This window comes from Furipterus horrens, unplaced genomic scaffold (assembly GCF_987537825.1).
Source record: "Furipterus horrens unplaced genomic scaffold, mFurHor1.1.pri manual_scaffold_10, whole genome shotgun sequence".
In the NCBI taxonomy this organism is placed as follows: Eukaryota; Metazoa; Chordata; class Mammalia; order Chiroptera; family Furipteridae; genus Furipterus; species Furipterus horrens.
The window spans coordinates 51,858,799-51,883,237 of NW_028327180.1; the positions used below are offsets into that span (position 1 = coordinate 51,858,799).

The 24,439-nt window shown below is 52.4% G+C and overlaps 1 protein-coding gene across 2 annotated transcripts in view; it reads right to left on the minus strand.

Annotated features, from left to right (window-relative positions):
- Positions 1-23: 23 nt before the first annotated feature.
- LOXL2 (lysyl oxidase like 2) overlaps positions 24-24,439 on the minus strand; it is a 95,254-nt gene continuing 70,838 nt past the window's right edge. For both annotated transcript variants that reach the window (XM_090290148.1, XM_090290147.1), the window contains exons 7-14: positions 22,735-22,886; positions 17,955-18,122; positions 14,844-15,006; positions 12,428-12,671; positions 6,558-6,673; positions 5,318-5,454; positions 2,426-2,537; positions 24-1,668 (exon numbers count right to left, since the gene is read on the minus strand). In XM_090290148.1, the coding sequence (XP_090146274.1) occupies positions 1,589-1,668; positions 2,426-2,537; positions 5,318-5,454; positions 6,558-6,673; positions 12,428-12,671; positions 14,844-15,006; positions 17,955-18,122; positions 22,735-22,886 (1,172 nt within the window). In that variant the 3' untranslated portion in view covers positions 24-1,588. The remainder of the gene's footprint in view (positions 1,669-2,425; positions 2,538-5,317; positions 5,455-6,557; positions 6,674-12,427; positions 12,672-14,843; positions 15,007-17,954; positions 18,123-22,734; positions 22,887-24,439) is intronic.

Here is a 24,439-nt window from a genome sequence, read left to right on the forward strand (position 1 = left end):
GGTCCAAATGAAACACAGACACATATCATACATCTTTTATTCCAAGATTCAAGTATGTGTAAGTATCTGTGATGGCACATGGTGTTTGGTGAGAGTCCTGGTCACCCAGGACTCTGGTTATAGCACCATTAACAGTTACCCACAGAACAGAACAACAGATACGTGAGTCACTTACACAGGTGGGGGAGTTTTCCTTTTGAGCTATATTTCCAAAGGCCTAGGTTGCCAATATAAATACTACTACTTTGTGTTTCAAAATCTGTGAAAATATAATAACAAAAAGGATAGAAACCAAATGATCATATCAATAGATGCAGAAAAAGCATTTGATAAAATCCTGCACCCATTTATTATAAAAACTCAGCAAAGTGGGAATAGAGGGAACATATTTAAACATAATAAAGGTCATATATGACAAACCCACTGCCAGTATCATACTCAACAGAAAAAAACCACAGCGGTTCCCCCTTAAGATCGGGAATAGGGCAGAGATGTCCACTTTCACCTCTCTTATTCAACATAGTACTGGTAGTCCTAGCTGTAGCCATAGCAATCAGACAAAAAAAGAAAGACAGAAAGAAAGGGCATCCAAATCGGAAGGGAGAAAGTAAAACTCATTATTTGCAGATGACATGATACTGTACATAGAAAACCTCAAAGATTCCACCAAAAAAACTACTAGACCTAATAAATGAATTTGGCAATGTATCAGGGTACAAAATCAATACTCAGAATCTGATGGCATTTCTATACACCAATAATGAACTATCAGAATGTGAAACTAAGAAAAAAATCCCATTTACTATAGAACAACAACAACAAAAAGAGAGGTACCTAGGAATAAATTTAACCAAGGATGTAAAAGACCTGTACTAGGAAAATTGTAAGACACTGAAGGAAGAAATTGAAGAAGATACAAATAAGTGGTATACTACCCAAAGCAATCTATAGATTCAATGCAATTCTTATCAAGATACCAATGATATATGCCACAAACTAGACCACATCTTCTAAAAATTTATATGGAACCACAAGAGATAAGTGGGGAGAAGCACCAACTCTGAGCTCACTGCTCAGAAAACATGTGGCAGCATTATTTCTATTTGTGAACAGAATGGAGGAGAGGAGAGGCAGTTTGTTTAACTGGAAGAGTGTTCTAGGCATTCAAGTTGGCTGGAAACAACCTAAGAGAAGTGGGATTCAGCCTGACAACCTCAGGTTGATCAGCTGGTGTTGCCAACAAGGCACCTGAGGAGAAAATGGCCCTGTATTATCAGTGGTGAGCTGAGCAGTGTGGTGTCAGACTTGGGGGGACTTGTGGTTTGGATAGGACAAGTTGATGAGGACCTGGGGTCCTGGACGAGATGGCTGGAGGCCCTTCTCCCACGGCCTGGGGGACAAGGCTCACTCTGCAGCAGCCCCTGCAGTTGTCGGGAGCACCCCTTCCTCCTGAGCTTGGCTGTGGCTGCAGTGTCCCAGCGGAGCAGGGGCTGGGCTGGGTGACAGGGAGTGTGGGGCTCCATCGGTCAGATTGCAGCTGGGGAAGGTGTGCTGTGGCCCGCGGGCAGGAGCTGACACGGAGGTGGCCCTACCGCGTGGAGAGCTGGTTATTTAGGAGTCCGCTGAAGTGTTCAAACTTCTTTTCGGTCTCTTCACTGAAGGAACCACCTGAGGGAGGGCATCAGGGAGACAGAGTTTGGCAAACCAGAGGCTCAGGCCTCGCCCCTGCTGTGGTCTCAGGGGCCCTGGAGCTACCACCTCCAGCAGGTCGCCTGCTGGGCCACCTCTTTGTGACACCGCCAGGCCAGCCACTAGGGCCGGGCACTGGTTAGGTGCACTGTCTGTTCATCGAAGGAGTGGATGGTCAGTGTGTTTGGTTGTCTCCTCACCAAGAGTGAGGCCATCACTTTTCCTGCAGAAGCGAAAGCTCTGCTTCCCCTTTTGTGCCCCAGCTGCATAACACAAGGAAAAGTGTCTTTTTTTGCAACCAGAAGCCACATTGGTTCACTAGCCTCCAGTTCTCGACAGAGGAAAACGATACACAGAGCCGCAAATCGCTGACGCCCACATTTTTGAGGTCACATGCATGATGAGGTGGTGGCCTCAGCTCCCACCCTTAAATAGCTTTGGGGTCCGTGCTTGGCTGCTGGTTCTGTCCCACCCACCCACCCCCACCCCCTTGGCCAGAGTGGGCTACAGAAACCCAATCTGCGTCCAGGACTATGTGTCTGTGGCGTCCTTTCTGTGCGTGGGCATGCAAGGCTGGCTGTGTTCCCCAGGCTCTGAACCCAGATTAGGAAGCTGCTCTGGCCCCTTGAGAAAGGAGGGTGGCTCTTGCCTGTCTCCTGTGCGGTGGGCTGCAGAGGAGACCTGGTAGGCCTGAGGGTCCGACTCTGGGACTGCTGTGCTTGCCCAGGGGTCTTACCTATGTGGCAGTTGTACATCCAGATGCGGTGGCCGTCATAGCGGGTCTTGCACTTCATGATGTTGTTGGTGTAGTCAGACTCTGCGACCTCGTAGTTGGGGTTAATGACAACCTGGGGAAGAGTTAGGTCAGACCAGCTGCTGAGTCCTGCCTCCGCCACCCACCACCCCAGGCCCAGGGCCCAGAGCCCGGCTGGGACCAGTCCTGCTTCCAGAGTGCAGGGAAGGGCAGGTGCTGTGCTCCAAGCCAAGCTGGGGGCAGGACTGGCCAGAACTGGGGTCTGGGGGGCCGAGGAGTGAGATGCCCATGCGTCTCTGTCTGCCTCAGTGGAATTCACACACAGCCTCCACCAGCAGCAGCCTTCGGAAAGGGCTCTCCGTCTCCCAGCTGCCCTGAGAGGCTGGAGGTTGGTGGAGAGGAAGGAGTAGGGGCCTGGGGGTGGGGGAGGCACACAGTACAGGCTGTTGAAGGAGCAGAAGGGAGCTGGGGAGCAGAATGTGCTGAGACAGGGTGGGGACGAGGACAGGTGCTGTGGGAAGCGGGAGAAGGGCTGCCGAGCATCAGAGATGGGACACCGCTCCTGGTACAGTGGCTGGAACTGTCCCTCCTGCTCTCCGGGCCTTGGTGTTGCTCCAGGCCACCCCTGAGCCCTCCCTGCTCAGCCAGTCCAAGGGCCTGTGCTCTGGTGGAGACTGCACCCCTTGTACCCCTTCCTCTGATTGCCCCAGCTAAAGGGGCAGGGCCCAAGCGAGCAGGACTAGGGAGGGTCATCGTTCAGAGAAGGTTTCTGCGAGTGGATAGAAAAGGGGGATTGGAGGCAAGGAACCCAGAAGACAGGAGAAGGTGGGGGAGGGGAAGAGACAAAAGCTGTGCCTGGGGTGTGGGCCAGGTGTGGGGGACAGATGACAGAGTTTCCTTTGAGGGTCCTGGGCGAGTCCCGCTGCGACCCTGTCTCTTATGCTAAGGCTGGTAACAGTCCCACTTTGGGATGGCCTTACATTTCTTTGATCTCTTTTCTTCCCAACGGCCTTAGCTGCATCCTGTCCCCTGATCCCAGCCCTTGCATGGCTCACAGCGCTGTGCAAACCAGCCCCACACGGAGGCCCATGCAGCTCCCTGCCCACAGACAGCGGTGCCCCGGGAGTTGGGGCAGCATGGGCTCCTCCAGGGAGCCACCAGGGCCGGCTTGACCTGCTTGGGGGAGGGGGTGGGGGCTGAAATGGGTGGTCTCCACGATCCCACCTGACTTTCATTCTACGATTCTAAATCTCATGAGGACCTGTGGGTCATAGCTTTAGTTTCTTAGACAAAAGATCTTCTGAGAATCCAGGAAATGGTGAGAAAGAGGCCAGAGCAAGGCCACCGGGAGCCTAGTGAGCCACGGAGCTGGCCTCTGAGCCTTGACCCACACCTTCTGCCCGGAGCTTCGTCATCCTGGCCTGGCTTTCCGGGCCATGTGCAGCATTGCTGATGTCTGCACCGGGCCCGTGTGGGAGTGGAGGGGCCCAGGGCTCCCACACAACTGAAGCTCCATGTCTACCCTGAGGGAAATATTCTTTTTCATTACTCAGAGGCATTCACATGCCCATGAGTTACTTTGTGATGTGACCTGGGTTTGCCTGGCCATCACTGGTAACAACATGAGGCAGCACGTGCCAGGGCTTCGCAGGGCTTGGCCTGCCAGTGGTCTTCCATGAGCCATAGTTACTCCATCGATGGAGTTTGTCAGAACACAATACATGACGACACAGCAAAGTGATGGCAAGCCTCAAACGCAAACCGCCCTCCACGGTGTACGTGCACAGAGACACAGATGTTAATTTTCTAAAATTCAGAGCACTCTGCTCTTTGGTGGGGCCTCCCCAAGTCTGTGGTTTTGAACTTGTGGGTGGAAAAGTGCTTGGCTGTCTGACTTCTAGCCTCTGAAATTGCCCAGGGAGACTTTTAAAGTCCTTCTGTGGTCACTTCTCTGCAGGTGTTGGTTCATCCCAGGGCTGTCTATAGGGTAGGGACCATGGGCCAGGCCCCTTGGGAAACCTTTAAAGGCACAATGACACATTTTTGGTCACCTACTTTGCCACCCATGGGGCAAGCTGGAAAGGAAGACGGGTGGGGATGTGGGGAAAATGAGAGGGTGTGAGGAAGCCTCTGCAGGCCCACATGCACCTGTGCACCAGGAGGGGGACAAGGAGGTGCCTCCTGTCTTCCCCACCAGTCAAGGACTATTTGCAGGACAATGGGAGGCCAAGGCTCCCTGGTTTCTCCCCAGGGCTGGCCTTCCACCCAGACAGGGTGCGGAAGCCCTAGCAAGTGCCCCACAGCGTCCCTGGACGGGCTGCCTCCAGTGCCAGACATCCCACCATTATAGGTTCATTTCTTTGCATTGAGAACTGACCCCTCTGCAGATCCTCTTTTATGAGGCAAAGATTTCTGGGAGAGGCAAGTCATGGATATTTGTGAGTAATTGCCATTTTCTGAGATTGCTTTCAGCCCTGACAGCACAGACCAAAGCAGTGTGAGGTAGCGGGAGAAACCCAGGTGGAGGTGGTGAGGGCGTGACTTTAAAGGAAGCAACATGTGTGGGTTGGCTTAGAGTCTGTGGGACAAATTCCTGGCCTGAGGGCCAAATCTGGCTACAGATGCCTTTGATTTGAAAGTGCCAGATGTTAAGTGCACTGAGCGCCAATGTCCCAGGAGGTCTGCAGCCCACCGCCCCCTGCCCTGGCCTGCGTGCCTCGCATACTCGGGTTGCCTGACCGATGGCACAGCCTGGCCTCCATGTGGGTGTTCTGTGTTTGGGCACTAACAGAGCGGAGGCTGCCTCCCCCTCACTGGGGAAAAGACCCTTCCTCCCATCAGTGGGGGCCTGAAACTCCTTCCCACGCCCCTCACCTGAAAAAGGTATTCTCCCGGAGGTACGTCGGTGATGTCCACCCACTGGCAGTCGATGTCATGGCGGTACACATCCCAGCAGCCCATGGTGATGCCCTGCTCGCCAAAGTTGGCACACTCGTAGCTCTTCTGGATGTCTGCAGGCAGGTGCAGCAGCAACCCCAGTCACCATGTACACGTGGTGCCTCTGCCCTCTGTGCCACCCTCCCCACAAAGGACCCCAGATGGCCCTGCTGGTGGGTGACATCCCCAGGTCCACCCTCGGTATCTTGCTCCTCCCCTCCCCCCACCAGTTTGATCAAGGTTCAGCATCGCCTGCTCCTCTCCTTTCAGTAGAATCCTTCGCTCGATTATCTACCCACATCCCAGCCTTCCTTTTAGGCCCAGCCAGGGTCGCTTCCTCCACGAAGCCCTCCCTGGCCGCTCTGGCCCACCTGGCCTTCTGAGGAATCATTAGCCTGGGAATAAAGCGAGTGCTTATCTGGGGAAGCTCTGGCATTATTTGTTTAGCATCATGTGGGTTTATCGTGTCTCTCTCTGGACAACCAACACGTGGATTTGGGCTTGGGTCTGGTTTTTCTGTCTGACCCCACTGGGCCAGCCGCTTGCATCGCACATAGAAGGTGCTCAAAACCAATCAGCCACTTGGTCCCATGGCACACAGTGGCAGTCACATTGACTGAGAGGCTGCCACTCTAAGTAGTGCCACACTACTCTAAGCACTGGGTGTGCTGAGAAGAATCACGTGTCTTCCCTTGATGAGCCCCAGTCATGTCAGAATTGCAGGTACACCCACAGGTGACCACAGTGCAGGTGGGGCAGTGTGAGCAGAGTGCTGCCTCTGCCTGGGGGGCTGGGAGACTCTAGGGACTGCAGGCGGGCTCGTTTAACCTTGAACTTGGGTAAGAGCCTGTGGCCCAGGGGCACTTGGCATTGGGACATAAGGAGAATAGCTGCAGCAGCCAGAGAGAAAGGGGACTATGTGTCTGGTTGAAGGGTTTGGGCCTTACCAGGGAGACTGTGTGGCCCCAGCAGTGTCCAGAACTCTGGGGGCTCCAGGTGCCTTTCGAGCCAGGGCTTGCCCACACCCCCAGCCTGAGGGTAGCCATGGAAGCCCCCATAGAGAAAGGTCACATGGAGAGTCAGCATTGGCCAGAGTAACAGCTCTGGGCTGGGTGGGCAGAGCTGTTAAGAGCATTGGAGTCCCTCTGTAGCCCCCCAGCACCCCCCACAAAGATACCTCCTTCACATTCGGTGTCTTCCAAGCAGAAGCTGGCTTTGTGGCCCTCTGCTACCTTGGTGCCATTGAGGTTCAGGAGGTCATAGTAGGTGAACACTTCCATGCTGTGGTAGTGCCTGGAGCGAGAGACAGGGCCTGGGGGTCAGTCTGGGGGGCAAACGCCTGCAAGCAACTGCCTGGCAGGTGATTGGCTTCTGGGAACACCTTGAGTCATGTGGTCCAAAGGGGTGGCCAGTGGGCGAGGAGGGGTGATGGCAGGAGGTGGCACCATGGTGGTGCTTACGTGGGCCCAGAGTGGGCAGCAGCTTGCCCTCCAGGGCCTCAGCTCTCTTGTTGGCAAATGGGAATAATGCTGTGCAGGAGGTGAGAGGTGCTGCGGGGGTCAGTGAGGTGAATTAGGGAGTGCAGGGCACACAATCCGCTCAGTAACTGAATGATATTTGTACTAAGTGCTTTTACTGACCCTCCTGAGCACCACAGGGCTCTCACAGCCCACTGTCGATGTCTTTGGAAAACTTTTAAAAGTAGGATTATGGTGGAGAGGGAAAGAAGGGAATTGGGAGTGGGGGGTCTGTGGAGTAAGGGGGAGAGGCAGGAGAGCAAGCACCAGGCATGAGCGACAGCAGGCAGGAGGCACGGACGGGGTGGGGCAGTGTCAGCCGCAGCCGGAGTGAGCAGTGGGAAGTCTGTGCTCCTTGCATGGAGCAGACAGAAAAGGAGGGAAGACAAGCTCTGGAAGCCTGTGGGAAGAGGTGAAGCAGAGGAGGGAGCGCTTGTGCCGCCCGGCTGATTGATTGCTTACATAATGTGCCTGTGTCTTCACTGGGGGCAGAGGGGAGGGAGAGAACACATGCCAATTCTTGGGCAGTGATGCATTTGGTTCATAATACACAAGGGGGTTTCCAGTCAAGATGGAGGTGTAGGTGGACACGCTTCATCTCCTTGCACAACCATAGAAGGATCACAATCTCAAAACAAACAAACAAACAAACAAAACCACCCAGAACTGCCAGAAAATTTAACTGTATGGAAGCTTGACAACCGAGGGTTTAAAGAAGCCAATTTCATCCAGATGGGTAGGAGGGGTGGAGAAGGGGAGCTGGGGTAGAGAAGACGTGGTGTGGAGATGGGGATGAGGCAGTGGCAGTAAGGCAGTGGCAGGAGCAGCCAGTGGAATGGGTGGTCCCATATTCACATGTGATGGGTAAAAATTGAGAGGGATACCTGGGGAGCGAGGGATCCCAGCCCCAGGCCAGACCCCACAGGCCAGGGTTCCAGTGCCGGGAAAATAAAGCCTCATAGCTTCTGGCTGTAAAAGCCAGTGGGGGTTGGGGTAGTGGAGGAAGCATAATTGGTTGGTACACAATAGACAAGGGGATGTTAAGAATAGTATAGGAAATGGAGAAGTCAAAGAACTTACATGCATGACACATGGACATGAAGTAAGGGGGTATATTCCTGGGGGGAAGTAGGGTACCGGGGGGGTAAGGGAGAAAAATTTCGACAACTGTAATAGCATAATCCAAAAAATATAATTAAAAAAAAAAAAAGAATACATGAGGGGACACCTGGTTGCTCTGGAACCACCTAGCGCTGGGCTGGCTGGTCCTAGGTCTGCAACTATGGGTCACGCTTGCCTCTCATTACAGGGGGCATTTGAAAAATGAGGAAAATGGAAGACAAGATACCATGACCTGGGAGCAGAACCATTTTGTTTATGTGTGACCTGAGTGGTCTCCTCAGGGAAGAGAGGATGATGCAGTAAGGATCCAGCAGGAGAAACTGCAGAAGTATCTACGATGGGCTTGTGACAGAGGGGTGCTCGCTACCTGTCAGCTCTCTCCATATTACCAGTCCTCCCCGCAGGAACAGGAGGCGTATTTTCATTTTTACTACCACCACTTCCATTGGTACGGCTATGCTCCGGCCCAGGGTGGCTTCCTCACCTCCCACACCTCTTGTGGTTGGCCTCAGGCTCCCCCCACTGGAACGAGGGCAGCAGGATGGAGGGAAGAGGGGAATGAATGAAAAGGGTAGGATTTCAGAGAGGAAATGAGAGGTTCTTTTCCTCTTCCTCCCATGTTTGCTTTTGCTAAAAATAATGTCATAAGTTCCTATGTTGGCTTTTCCCAGCTCACTTATATTTTTAGGTAAAACGATGCTGAGCCAGGGGCCCGCCGAGAACATTCACAAGGACGCGTTTTGTGGCAGCTGAAGTGATGATGGTGTTGAGTCTCCTTTGGCTTCCGAAAGGAGCAAGATGAGAGCCGAGGTCTGACTCATTGCCTAAAGCATGTCTGCATCTTTCAGAGAACAACTTCTGTTACCATGTTTGTCCACTGGAAACACCGAAGCGAAATAGGTTTATGTTCCGTTGTCTAAACACAACTCAGACAGAGGCCACCAACAAACCATTGCAAGGCTGACCTTCTCCCGCTCCCCTTGCTTCACTGGGGATAAAACGACTGATCAGAGCCTCGCAGTTTTAGTGGCCGCAGTCCTGCTCCCCGCTCCCTGCCCTGCATGTGTGGCATCACCCCCAGGACCCCGTCTCCCTTCTGGGGCACCCCCGGCCACACACACCCCGGGAAGGCACATCCTGGTGCACCTCCTCTCTCCAGTCTGAGGTGTCCCGACCTTTGGAAGTTTAAGAGGGGGACTGACCCATGGGGTAGAGATAGGACAACTTCACTTGGGAAGAAACGCCACAACACTAAGGGGATCTGGCACTTTACGGAGGTCGTTCATTGTAATCTGGATGAAGGAAGGACTTCTACCCAAAGACTCCAGAGCCCAGTATTGGAGGACTTAGTGCTTGTGGAGGAAGGAGGTGATGGACGCATACTTTGTGACAGGCAAAACCAGACCAGAGAAAGGCGAGAGGCTTGGGTATATTCTTTGTTATCCTAGGTCGCTGGAGACCCAAATGGAACTTCTAGTCAGAGAATCAGTACACATTGTAGAGGAGACATTTCTACTTGTCACCTTTCCCATGCCAGCCCGTGGTCCCACCCTCTCCAGGCCTCCAGGATGGACAGTCCCAGTGGTGCTCAGCTGTGGTGGGTCAGTGCTCCTGTCCCCATGGCAGGGTGAGTTCCAGGCTCAGGAGGTGTAGCCACACGGACAGGGACCCTTCTGCTCACTCCATCCTGCCTTCCCGACATGCTAAGCAGCCCCTGAGCTGGCACAAAGCGCCATGGGTGTGATGAGGGCCTAACCTTGGCTCACAGAGGCCACGTCACTTTTCTGGGGCTTTGACCCAACACGGGAGATGCTCCACACACGGGGAGGCAGGGTGGAGCGAACAAGGAGCTCCTTTGTAGCAAAGCCACTCCTGACTCAGAGGACTGGCCCTGGGCTGGCTGTCCCCTCCCTGCTTCCCCAGCTCCCAGGGCTCCCCTGGCTGCTCCAAGGTGGGTGCGCCAGCCCTCCGACACAGCCCTGTGTCTGGTGTGCATGTGTGCCCAGCTTTACCTGGCACCTGTCAAAGCCAGGACATGATATGCCAGGTACACAGTTTGGCCCCTCTCCCTGGAGGCACAAGAAGCAGGATGGGGACCTTGTCAAGATCGTCAACCAAGGGCACCATGTATGAGAATGATGTAGGGCCTCATCCTCTATGTCTGGTTGGTGAGGAGACATCTAAGGGGGTCAGTCTCTGTGTCGTCTTGGGGCAGAACACAGCCCTGCTCGTCACTGTGGCACCAATTACATTGGGAGGGACAGTTTTCCTCATTTGCACTAATTTGAGCCAGGGTTCTTAACTTTGGCTCTGCAGATGGGCTCGGAATCTGCTGAGCCAGGATGTTGAATATTCTGGAAAAAAAATAATGTTTTCTAGTGGAGGAAGGGACAGCTTTCATCAGACTCCAAAAGGGACCCAACAGAGTTTTGGGGCCAGGAGTCCTGTTGAAGGGTTCTCCCACAGAGCCTGAAGAAGTCCCCAAAGCTCTGGAGGCTGGGTGGGGCTCTTGCATGCTCCCTGGGGTGCCATAGTCACAGGCTCTCAGTTATGACCAGCAGGAAAGGTCTGAGGGGACATTCACTTGGCCACATGTTCCTTCCCACACATCCCTCCCAACCGTTTACTGGAACATCTGCAAGCGAAGAACTAAAAGAGACCACAGGAGAAGCAGGGGCGGGCGATCAGAAGATGCTTCCCTGATGTCACCATGTACATTCTCAGAGGACAGCCCACTCCTGGGAGAGCAAGCATATGTTACGCAGAGACTCCACCCACAACATGTCTGGATGGACCATCTGGTGTGGGCACAGATGCAATTACTTTCTACTTATAGATGCTCAAGCAGCATCAGCCCCCGCAGGCCCAGGCTCCGACCACGTGCTCCCAAGGGAGCCAGGAACCAACATGGTCGTGACTACTTCCCTTCTACCCTTGACTTCCACCCTGCAGAGGACCAACATGCTTCTACACAAAGAGCAAAAACTCTTTGGCTAATGGGGACTTTCAGAGCACACAGAGTCATTATAAAGGAAAATCAGCACTCCTAAGTTCTATCACAGTCCTGTCTTTTGAAACGAGCTGAACAACTCTACCCCCAAACTGATTCGAATGTGACTAGACCAATGTCATCACATGATAAAGCAGCCAGAGAGACTTGTGATGAAGGGTCAGCAGAGGTGACAGAAAGAGTATACACTTTGGTTTCAGACAGGCCCATGCTGGGCTCCCTGCCAGGTGTCACACAAACACCAAGCCTCCGTTGCCTTGCCCGTGAAAGTGAGGGTACCCCATGCCTGGCACTCAGAGGGGGTCAAGAAATGTTAGTTCTTGTGCCCTTAAAGTGGCCCCCATTTTTTCAAGCAGGGGGGTGGCGTAGAGATGAGCTAGATGTGGGCATCTCAGACTTCGATGGTCATATAAGCACCTGGTGACCCTGGTAAATCACAGATTCTAATGTGAAGTCTTCCCGGGCCCCGGGGTGCAGCGTGACGGCAGGTGCACCAGCCCACGGCCTCACCTTGAGAAGTGGGGACCACGTGCAAAAGCTCTGTTGTGTAACTGGGGTTCTGAGCACAGGGATGGGCACCCATTGGACCAGCGTCTGTGGGCCCCTGGGGAACTGTGGCTGCCATGTTGAACGGCGGGGGCCTCCTTCCCTTCCCTTTCAAAAGTGTGCTTGCTTCTGCTTCAGCTCAGGTCTGAGCAGGAAAATGTGGACAAGCAGGGACCACAGGCTCTGGATCAGGGTAAGAATCAAGGCAAAGAACAAATAGAAAGGCCAGAGATGAACGGGGTGGCTCCTGTTGGCCCCAGCTAGGGCTGGCCCTGCGATCTGACTCTGTTCCTGTCCAGAATTTATAGTCCTGGGATCAGATCCACAGACTGCGGCCTGGAAGGGATGAGTGGTTCCGGGTGATGTGGCCCAGCCTCTTGACATCACAGCTGGTTAGAGGCACAGCTCGGTTGAGAGACCAGATCTCATGACTCCTGGGGCTAGAACACTTGTCCCCAAACCCACCATCTTTCTAGAAATGCTTAAAATACATACTGGTATTTACAGTATATTTTTAAATGAACTCAGAGTCCAGTCACTGCAGAGCCTCCAAGTGCCCTGCAGTGCACAGACTTCCTGTGGACACACTTGGAGACCATGACAAAGTTTGTTTTCCAACATTAGAGGCCCAGGGGGCAGGACAGAGAAGGGGCTCGGGGAAGGGGGGCTGGGCCAGGGCCATTGCTGTGGAGAATGGCAGGCCAGTGTGGCACATGGACTCCCTTCAACTTAGGGAAACCCCACCCCTGGACCGTGTGGCCTCTCGAAGTGACCCTGTGATTCTCAGTCCCACGTGGGTCCCGCAGGAAGTAGGGCTGGGGAAGCCTGGGGACAATGGAAGGGAGACCTTACCTGTGGCAGTCATGCCAGATCCACGCGTGGCGGCCGTTCTTGGGCCGGAAGTCGGACTGGCCGTTGTTGTGGATCTGGGAGGAGAAGCGCAGCAGCCGCCGGTAGCCTGTTCTGGGGTCGGTCTGGGCAGCCGAGGCCGAGAGGCAGCTCTCCTCCATGGCGCACTGGAGCATGAACATGGGCCGGTCCTCAAGGTAGGTGGTCTGCTGCACGATCTCTGCACTGAGGACCAGGTCGGGGGCGGCTGCGGAGGGCGGCACGGTGCTCAGGCCAGAAGCGAGACCTCGCACCCAGTCCCTGAACTGGGACACCCCCGTTCCTGCCTAGCACCACCATCTGGAGCTGGCTCATGGTCTTCCTTTCAAGGCCACCTTCCTTGAGGAAAGCCACACCAAATTCCTCTTCTTCTTCTGTGAGTGCCCCCTCGGACACCTCTGCAGGTATCACGATGTGCACATGGGCAAAACACTGGGAATTGTGTGCTCTTGGTCATGGGTCTATGAGGATTTGCTATATCACTCTTTACTTTTGAGTGGCTTGAGATTTTCCATCACAAAAACCGAACAATAACAAGTACAATGACAAACAGTAGCAATCTATCCAGAAAGAGAACCCTCTTAATACCTTGGGCTGACTCTGCTGGGAGCAATCCAGATCTGTTTTCTTCCAATGTGTGTAATATTGTATGTAGATTTATAGTCTGTTTATACTGTTTCCCTTACAAATACATCTTGACATATTTCCTTGTTAATAAATATCCATTACAACATTCATTACATAGCTACATAATATTTACTTCATAACTAGCCCAAGCAACATTGTCTGCTTGGAATTTTTCCCAGTTAAAGATAAAGCTGCAGTAAATACCCTGTAGTAAATCTGTGTATATAACTGAAATGATTTCTTTAGAGTATATGTCTATCAGTGGAACTGCAAGGAGGAAGAGTTGCGCATTTTCAAGGCTCTGATGCTTATTATACTGCCAATCGCTGAACAGGTTCTTCCAGTTTCCACTCACACTGGCTCTAGACCTGAGTTTTAAAAGGGCATCTTTTAAATAGGATGGATTTACTCAATTAGCACATGGCACATAGCAGGTGTTTAAAAAATTACTGATGGCTACAATCTATATTTACTGTATAATTGTATTAGCATTCACTCCTTTACAAAAAGATTAACTGTAAGTTTCCCTTTATAAGTGAGATTCAATTGAACATTCCTAGTACATGCCATTTCACAAGAAATATTATAGATGGATTATTTACAACAAGGTCCATCTCTCTTTCATTTTCTGACAAGTTGCTTAGAAGTTTCTGAAGTGAATGTGGCAGGGCGCACAGGTGGGATGTGGGGCTGGGAGCGAAGACCGAAATCTGAACATGGGCATGATGACGAAGAGAGAGAGACAGTGGAGGACTTGCAGATGTGGGGCACGTGAAATTGGCTTGATGAGAAAAAGTAATTGCAAAGAGTTGCCCAAAGAATATACTTAATTTCTCTAAATAAGGTAGTAAGTCACATCAGTGTTTCTGGCCTAAATGACTGTTGCCCCCTGGAGAGTCTGAGTGATACCGTCAGCCTAAGCTGAGGGTTCTCTGTGCAACAGCCTCATGAAACTCACTTCTGGTCTGCCATGAGGATGCGCAGGCCATTGCTTACCTGATAACTCTTGGTCCTCATAATAAATTTCCTTCAAGATTCTCTTGACTCATGGGGTTGCTTCTGTCTCATGGACATTGTAAATTATATTAATGAACAGGTTTTCCTCTTTCCCTTGGCTGCTAGGAAGCTCACTGTAGTGAGCCTCTAGGTATTGAATGTACAGGACTGTATGGTACATATTTTTAGTTCACCTCTCTCAGATCCATTTGGAGCCACTAACTTTTTGCCAGTATCTCCTTTCACCAGCTTTTATTTTATGCTACCTTGAATTTTATTGAGGTTTATGTTATCTAAATTTCCTTTTGGAAAGAATGGTATATTACAAATATAAATGAATTAATAAGCCAAGAAAAGGCTGCTGTTGTGAGGGTCTTGCCTCTCTCAGACAGGATGCTGTAGCTTGGGGTGTCTGCCCAGAGAAGCCAGCGTCCTGCCTCAGCGGGTTAGGAAAGGCTGCTTGGGAGAATCGACCTGACTGAGCACAAGGCTGAATCTTCTTCCCAGTTCTCCGTGATGGTAAATGATAGTGCACCGCTGTTTATTAAGCACCTGCATATAGTCATTGTCATCCTCAAATTTTCAGTTTCTAGAAAAAACCAGCAACGATAATTGCAGGTCACAGCAGTTGACTAATTTGCCAAGGTCAGCAGTAAGTGGCAGGCAGGGTCTGGTCTTGAGTTGTGGCACCAGATCCCAGGCCTCTCCTCCCTCCCTGACTCACGAGGGAGTGGACACAACCCCTGGGGACTCTCACTTTCTGAGCAGGCGACTCCAGCCCCATGCTGCATTCCACCCGGGGGGCAGGCCACGTCCTCATCCTGGCGACAGTGGGCCAGGGACAGCTCCGTTCCCGAGCACTTCACTCCGCTCATGACCACTTTGTTGGCATTGCTGTTTTCGTGCCAATACCAGGTCTCCTGGAGAAATCAACAAAAGAAATGGCTAGCATGTCACCTTGAATGGTTACTTTCTCATATTATATTAGCGTTCAGCCTCACAAACACCTCAAAGCTTTATGGTCCCATTTTGCAGATGGAGCCAGATGAGGCACAGAGAATCGTTCACAGAAGTCGTGCGGTTAGTGGCAGAACGATCACGAATCCACGTCTTCTGGCTGTGAGATTGGGTTCAGCCACTCCCCTCTCTGGAGAGCATTGCTAAGGTTGCGTTGATCAGACAACTGTTCAGTGTTGTGGATCAGGAATGGCAGGCACCTGCAACCCGCGCTGCCACGAATTCATCCTGAGCCCAGGGCAGACATTACTCATCAATCACAGCACTTCCCCTCTGAGCCTGCCTGAGACCCCAGAATCCTTCTCAACACAGTGCTCCAGGAAGACACTACCAACTGATCAAAATTGGCATGAGAGGAGAAACTCACTTACATATGGCAGTAGTTAGCTTGATACCCATCCATCCTACTGGCTCTGTTTCTCTAGAGAGACTGACTGGATGTCCCTCCCCTCTAGCTAGGAAACTGGGGACTAGAGAAGGGACAGGACTTGTAATCAGTGACTGATGTCAGGTGAGGGCCCACTTCACACCCCAGCTGTGGCCCAGGTGCCTTAGGAATGGGCTGACAAGGAACAAAAATATCTGGGTGGCCATTATACTGTAGGGAGCACTGTTCTCCCCTCTCTGGAGAGAAATGGAGAGGATGCTGGTTTGTCACAAGCAGTATTGGCAGAGGTGCTGCACTGCCCGGCAGCAGGGCTCCCCAAGGGCGTAGGCAGTGGAGTCAGAGGCCACAGGGCAGCCTTGCTCAGGACTCACAGCTTATCCTGAGCCTGGCAGGCACTCAGGCCCTGCAAGGCTCCCAGTACTTCCATGTGCCACCCTTAGAAGCCCCTTCCCAAGCAGGGCCACCTGGGCACAGGAGCTGGAGTCAGGGTTAGCAGAGCAAGATGGCATGGGAGGGGGTGCTCCAGCCATTTTCCTGCTCTGGAGAAGCTAAGGACAGTGCTCAGAGCCAGGGCCCTGTGGGCCTTTGGATTCATTCCATGCCATAGGGAGGGAAACTGAGGCCTGGACAGGTGGCTGCTTTGCCCCAGTCATTATGCCATGGGCTGCTTGGAGCACAGCTGGGGACAGAGTCTGAGCCTTCTGTCTCCTGCTCCCCTCCCCCCAGCCTCTTTCTGACCCTGTTCTACACTGTGGGTGCCTGTTTCCCCACAATGCAGGGTCCAGAGGGCATATTTTTTTTTTTCCTCACCCAAGGACATGCCCACCAATTCCAGAGAGAAGGAAAGGGAGGGAGAGAGAAGGGAGAGAAACATCGGTCAGTGGCCTCCCCTACATGCCTCGATCAGGAACCAAACCCGCAACCCAGGCATGTGTTCTGACTGAGAATTGAACCTGTGAGCCTTCAGTTCACGGGACGACGCCCAACCAACTGAGCCACACCAGCCAGGGCAGCCAAACGCTACTTCTCTTTCTTCTGCTGCCTCTCAGTAGGGGCAGGAGCTTGACTGCCCTCAGCTGAGTCACTGTCTTTGAGGAAGGGATCCGGGGGAGGAGGGTGCAGCTGTCAGGACAAGGGTTCTCGATGGGCTTAGAAAGTTAGTGTTACAGAAACAGGGGAGTCCAAAAACAAACCCCAGAGTTTGCAGCTGGGAGATAGGGAGCAGGAAGCAGCTTTCAGGTTGCCCTTGCATGCCTGGAGCTAGTGGCTGGAAACATTGTTGCAAAGATCCGCTTTACTTCCAAGACTCAGGAAGATGGGAGGGATCTTGGACTGCGGGCTGGTACGGAAGAAGCAGACAGAGCCTACGTAGGGTTCTGTGAATGGTCAGAACTGTTTGCAACACCCACTGCGTGAGAGGACGCAGGGGGAGAGAGGATGCAGGGAGGAAGAGAGAAGGAGCAGGAGACATTTGGGGCTGGCTCTGGCTCTAGGAGGCTCTCTCTCACAGGCTCTCTCTGGCCCTCACGCCCTCACTCTCTGGCTCTCGTGGGCTCCCTCCATGTGGCTTGGAGCAGGGGTCTCCAGTCGGCTTTAAGAAGAGGCTCTTGCCAGGCTGCTTTGAGAAGGAGAGGAGATCCACACGGTTTGCAGGAAGAAGGCAGTTTATAAGGAGGCTGAGAATCCAGGCGGTCCTGCATTGAGAGCTGGAGGACACCACAGCACAGAAAGTACCTCCCCAATCAGAACTGAGTGATTGGCAGCTGCTGGTAAAGCTGAACTGTGCCTAGGAAGTAGGGAAACGGGGTTTCTGACTTTTCTAAGACTGGCCAGGTCTGGGAGGGGGAGGCAGGACTACGTGTAAATAAACAATTCTTTTTCTTTTCACCAAACTCTGGTATTCAGAGTTATGATTCTGGCGGCGGGCAATCGGACCCCTAACTAAACAGCCCGTGGGTTCTGTTTCAATCGGAGCAGCCCAGGGGTTCCGTTACATTAGCAGCCGGTCAGTGGGAGAAAGTATGAGCACGGACTACCACTATGAACATGCTCTGGCCAGAGGGCCTCCAAAGGAGCAAGCCGAGGCATGTTGGGCCTTGGCCTGGGCGGTCTCTACTACCATGTAGGACTGAGTTGCTTCCCTCTGCAAAGGGCACATCAGGACACCCCAAGATTAGCCCTCATCCTACAGTGAATCCCAGGGCACAAAGCTGAGTGGACTGGCCATAATTCTGCAACGAAGGAACAGGGAGGGTGGGTGGCGGTGTGTGTGTGACCCCCGCCCAAGGACTCAGAGTTGTGAGGGGCAGAACCAAGGCTAGGATGTGGTTCCTGCCCCCCAGCTCACGGCACTTTGCTCTCCTCCTCCTGGGCAGCTGGGGGAAGGTCCATGGAAGACGAGGGGCTGACTAGAGGTGAGCAGGATCAGACTGGATGGAGGGGTCTCAGGCCAGGGCCTCTCACCTGGAAGGCGTTGCTGGCGAATCCCAGGCCCAGCTGCCGGCAGACCACCATGGCCTCCACAACGCCCCAGTTCTCTCCGCACACCGTCCCCCACATGAGGGACCCGTTCCTCTCCACCAGCACCTCCACCCGGCCCTCATAGGGGTTCCGGCCCCCATGCAGGCGCAGCTGTGGAGAGAAAGGTAGGCGTGGTCACCAGGAGGGGACAGAGAGGAGCGGTCCCACTGCATTGCCATCAGTCCCAATTTTCCCTAGCCACAGGGTCCTGCCTGGGGCACAGGCAGATTCAACAGCATCGCTGAGAGCCTACGGTGTGCTGGCACCATGAAGAGCATGGTTGCACATATCAGGCCCCGCATCCTGGGGCCCCAGAGCCTATGTAGCCGGAAGGCCCATGGGCCGCCACAGAGTACCACAGCAGGAGCTGCCTCTGCTCCCCATGAGTCCACCGGGGGAGGGGGGCACTGCCCTTAGAATCAGACACCTGGTAGGATGCGCCTAGAGTCCCTAAAATGTTAGAATTCCCCAAGATTGCTTCCTGGGCCCTCTTCTCGCCACACCTCTGCTTGGCTGGTTCCAGCTCCTGATCTCATCTCCTCCCACAGCAGCCCCTGCTGTCTTCTCCATCCAGAACTCTTCTGAGACCCAGAGAGCCAACTGCCTACTGGATAATTACACTTGGCACCTCTGAGACCCCTACTCAGAACTTGTCCTCTTTTCTCTCCCCACCTAAACCTGTGCTGTATCTCCTGCTTGCCCCCTATGTCAGCTAAAGTCACTACCATTTCTCCCAGGCAGCAAACTTTCTATAAAAGGCCTGCCAGTAAATATCTTAGGCTTTAGGCTGTGTCCCCCTGTCACAAGCAGTCAGCTCTGTCATGTAGTGTGCAAGTAGTCACAGACGACATGTCAATGACTGGGCATGGCTATGCTCCAATAACACTGTACTATTTACAAACACAGGCTGAGGGATGGGTTTGGCCTGCAAGCTGTAGTCTGCTCATCCCTACTCCATTCTGTTATACAAGCCAAAAATCTGGGAACCATCCTCAACATCACCCTCTCTCATCCCCCACATCCTGGTGGATTTTTCTCCCAAGTCTCTCTCCAACCCCCCTCAACCCCCCACCGCCCCACCGCTGCCCTCCCCGGTCCCCAGGCACTGCCATGTCTGGCCTCTACTCTTGCCTTCATCCCCTTCAAAGGAAAGAGAGAACCCTGTTCGTTAATGTAATTCACAGCATCCATGAGATGGAAGCAAACCCATGAGTCAGGAGAAGTCAATTCTCCACTCAGAAGCCAGAGTCATCTTTGAAAAGCACCCGGCCTGCCACTGCCCTGCGTGGAACAGGCCAGCAGCTCGCCAGGCCCCCACTGCTCCCCTCTGCCACAGTCGCAGGTCTGCCTCATCCTTGTTCCCCGACTTCCAGGCTCGTGCGCCTCCTTTCCGTTTCCGTGGTTCCCTGACTTCCTGACCATGTCCCACAGTGAGCCACACATTTCACATGGAAGTCCACTACATACAGGGGCCCTTTTTTGGCTGACTTTGCTCTTCCTTCCAGTTTCACACTGACGGTCCCCTCTGCTTGGGGTCAGTGCCCCCTTCCATTCTGCGGCTCCCTCTGGTGGTGGAAGCCCTGCCACTTGGGATTTCTGTTCTGTGTAAGGCAACAGCCTGACTTAAACTGGGACTATGAGGCATCCCCCTTGCAAGAAGCCTATCTCAAATAAACACGTGGTCAGCCGTGTGGCTGGATAAAGGCCCCCTCTGCTCACTGAGGGTCCTTTATTTTAGAGATCTTGGTTAATTTTGATAACTGACATTTGGGCCACATTTTTTTCTCTCCTTCTTACATTTTACATTCAACGATAAAAAGTGAACCCACAGAACCCTAGGGCCTCACCCTTGACTCCAATAAAAGCAGAACCCCAGCGCTGAGCACTCTGTCTCCACCTGTGACCTCACTGTGTGGCCCAGGCGCGCTGTGCAATTTCAGTCCTGTGTGTAATAAATCTTTATGTTTTCAAAGTTCTCTGATGGTTATTGCTGAGCAGCATCTTGCACTCATAGTAACCACAAGGGCCCAGCACCAAACACCTACACATCTCCTTGGCACTTGTGATGATTAGTTGCGCGACCTTACAATTTGTTTAACATCTGTCTCCTCGGTTAAAATATAAACTCCAAAAGGCAGTGCTGGATTTGTCTGTTTTCCCGTGTGATCAATATCAAAGGCAGCCCCTCAGGAATGTTAGGTATGCCACAACTGTTTTTGGAATGAATGAATAAACAAGCAGGGAGATCTGAAAGGGTTCTAACTGCATATCTTAATCCAGATACCGCGCCTTGCTACCCTTTAAGCTTCTACCAATTCATGCCTTTGGGATAAGGCATGATACCTCCCGGGATCCTCAGCACGCAGTTGTCTGGTCAACAGTCCTTAGCAACAGCACAATAGCTGCCCACTCCTTAGCAACAGCATGACCCTTGGGGCACATCTTAATTCCTGTTCTGGACTTAGGGGATGCAAGGGCCAATGAGGTCGCAGCAAACAGACCAGCCGAGGGCAGCTATGATGCTCCATCTACCTCCCAGGGCTGTTGAGTAGATGAGTGAAATAAGACAGTTCATGGGAAGTGCTCAGGCAAGGCCTGGCACCCAGGAGGTGCTCGTGAAATATTAGACACTATCATAGCAATGATCATTAGCTGGGAGTCCCATCAGAAAACAAAAGTCTCTCCAGAGCAGGTAAGAGGGCTCAGAACAGGCAAGAGGTCTGGCCTTCAGGAGTCCAACGCTGTTTTCCTGAGTGCTGCTGGCTTTGCTGCTGGGTTCCAAGCCTGTGGCCTTCATTAGCCACTCAACAAAAAGTCAACTGACTTTTTTAGAGTTATCTCTCTCACCTCCTTATTTTAGAGGGGCAAACTGAAGGCTCAAAAACACTGATGGATCAGCTAGTGAGTGATTGTTATAAACTAAACTGTGCCCCTGCATTCATATGCTGATTGCCAAAGTGACTGTATTTGAAGAAATGGCCTTTCAAGAGGTAATTAGTTTAAATGAGGTCACCTGGGTGGGGCCCTAATCCAAAATGACTAGAAGAGAAAGAGACACCAGGGATGCATGAGCACAGAGGAAAGGCCATGTGAGGACACAGGGAGAACTCTGAGACTCAAGGACAGAGGCCTCAGGAGAAACCAGCCCTGTGAGCACCTTGATCTTGGACTTCCAGCCTCCAGAATGATGAGACTAAATCTTTATTGTTTAAACCACCCAAGTCTGAGGTATTTTGTTCTGCCAGCCCAGCAATCTAACACAGCGATAAGACTCAGATGTCTCAATTATTCTTCCCAGAGGTGTTGCCAGTACCCTTGGGGTCCCCAAGCCAGCCATGCAGAAGCCTGGCCATCCGCAGTGGCAAGAATTCGCACAGCCCATAGGGATTTCTTTCAGAGGTGACTTTCCCCATCTCCTTCCCAGGGACAAGAATAGCAGATCCAGGTGTAAAATTTGCCTGCGCTCTAGTGGAGAGTAGGGCCACCTCCTGGAGCCTGGAGGGCCCATGAAAGGTGAGGGAGTTGGAGCCTCTGCTGGCATCCCTAGGCTGGCTAAGCAATTCCCACTGTAAACAGAGCTCTCATTTGGGTTGAAAACCCTGCTCCACGCAACTGCAATTTGTCTGAAGTGAATGGTGCCACAGCCCACCAGCTCAGAGCACGTTGGCTTTTACAGCACTGTTATGGCTGTTGGAATGTTGCTGGGTACTCACAGATGGCCCGCCTTCCTGCAGCAGTGGGGATATGGCCCTCACCCCAGCTCTCCCACCCTCTGCTCTCCCAGCCCCTGCTCTCCCAGAACCCTGCTCACTCACAAGCAAATGTGTGACTTGGCCGAGTGCTACTGGGTTCACATTTTTGGCTTGTTGGACAATGAGTTGCACATGATGTATTGTGGTTGACTGGTCAGTAACACTTTTGGCATGCTGGTGCCAAGGTCAAGAATCACTGTGCAAGTAGGAATCTGGCTAAAGAACCATCCTACACCCTGATGTGTCTGCATTTGCTCATTTTAAAAATAAACACTCAAGAAGCTCTTCCAATGTGCTGCCCACCAGATGATGCACAGACCTGACCACACTCATGGCATAATGAAGAACACTAAACAGGATTTATTGGGCCTTTGGGTAAGATTGGACAGACCTCTGGCAAAGAAGGAGTCACCTGTTGGCTACTCTGTGGGCAAGGTTATCCAAGCTAGAAGACAGTGTAGGTTTTCTGAGACCCCTGTCTCAGGATAGGAAGGTATGTCTCTGGTTTAACGCTATCAGGGTTCCCTTTTCTTTCCCTCTGACTACCAAAATCCAGTCTTCTGTCCCCAAATACTATCTGCATTGTGCTTACATCTGTGTGATTTGCAGATCTGTTGTCCATGTGGCCCCTCTGGCTCCCTGGAAAGGGCCCATGCCAAGGGTGTCCTTTACAGAAAGGACTGAAAAGCGATCACATCATACATCTGGCCCAGTGCAGGATGTGACACACAGTGGATGCTCAACATCTGCCACTAAGGACGGTGGTGCTTATACATGTGTTTTCTCATTTGGAAAATTTACACATGCTAGGTGGCCACATCATTAATAGTGAGCCCCTCCCGAGATCATCATCAGAGCATCCTAATTCCACCTGCTAGAAACCCTCAGAGTGAGGCCGCTTCGTCTATAGTTTCTGGGGCCTCAATAACCTAAGTATAACACAGTCCCTTCTGTGTGACCAGTCTCTTCACCTTCTTCTGGAAGCCCATGGCAGGGACGTTACACCTCACACCAGCATCTTCCTCGTGGCTGCAGCCCTGGGACTCAGTGTTGAACTTGCAGTCGATGATGGACTTTTCATTCCCAGCGCACTCGATCTCGTTGAGATGGATGGGTCCTATCCCTGGGGGAGAGAATACATGTGGGTTAGCAAAGCTTGTGAAGCAAAGTTTCGGGAACTGGCAAGAAAATTCCAGATAACAAGAACATGCCCCTCTCATCTTCAAAACTCTCCCAGCTGCCTCCCATAATCAGCTCAATGACCCCGCCTTTCCTCCCTGGCAAGAACTGCTCCTTGTTTTGGAATCCACATCTCCCGCAAGAGCTAAGTACGGTTATACTAACTTGTGTGACCTTGGCCAACTTGCTCCGCCTCCTGAATATTGTTTTCTCCCTTAAAAAAAGGAGATGGACTAGAAGATACCTAGGTTTCCTCCCCAAGCTTCCTCTTCCATGCATTTAAGAATCTGAAAGGGGTGACTATTGCTGCAGTTAGTCCTTGTAGGAAACTGGAGGCGTGCTCAAACTGGATGCTCTGAGAAAGTTAGAAAAATCAATTTTTAAAACAAAGGTAGGAACAGAGTGTAGGGAAATCACAAAATCGCGAGGGGCAGTCTTGTGCTCTGGGCCTAACAGCACTGGGGCACAGGGCGCAGCCCCAGGCCGCAGCAGTGAGCGGAGGGCGGGTGTCAACATCTAACTCACACAGGCAAGGAGCTGTGTGGAAACACACCTGGTAAGAGCTGCTACTCTTGGTGAGGGACATGGTGGCCCGGAGGGACCTTCTGAGAAATACCTGGCCTTCTCCTCTGCCCACCTCCAGTCAGCCGCCAAGGCCCTCTGCTGGCCACACCCAAGAGTGCCTCCAATTTTATGGGCCAGAGTGGAGAGTGGAGCTGGAGTGGCAGATGGAAGAATCCAGCACATGACCGACCGATGGTGAGCTTGCAGGAAGCTTCTCTTACAGGTGCCGAGATAACAAGGGGAAGCTCCCACTGCTGCAGAGAAAGAATTCCCAACCTGACCAGCATTCAGCTCCGCTCAGCTCATAAAACTACCTCTCTCTGTCCAGCCCCTCACGGCGGATAGACATCCCGCTCTTTCCAGGAGCTTTGGGCTGCGTTGGCTGCCGTTGTGGCCCCTTCCCTGCCTGTGACCTTCTCCCTCTCCTGACCCCCGTCACTCAAACACCCACCCAAACCTCCTGTCTTTATGGCGACCCTCCCCTGACCCTCACACCTCCCTCTGGCCTGTCACTTTTGTCCCCTTCAGGGAGAACTTCTTGAAAGTGACACTTGTTTTGTTCTCTCTTCTTGAACAGCCAGCAGTAGGATTGTCCCCAGTCTCTTATCCCGCCAGCCCTCTGCTCTCCCGGGAAAGGGCCCCTCCTCCCACCTGGTGATTCTCAGCAGAACCCAGGAGTCATCTCTAGTACAGTCTCTGTTTTCACCCACAAGCAACCCATCACCACATGCTGTTCACTCCCCCAAAGCCAAAAGCTTTTATTTTCCATTCCTGACACCACGATACTAGTCCAGCCCTGCCATCTCCCACGTAGACGAATTCAACAGCCTCAAGTCTCCCTCCCACTTGCTTATTCCAAACATATTTCCACATGGCAGCCCAAGAGATTTTCTGATGCAGATCGAATCATGTCACTCCTTGTCTGACATCTCT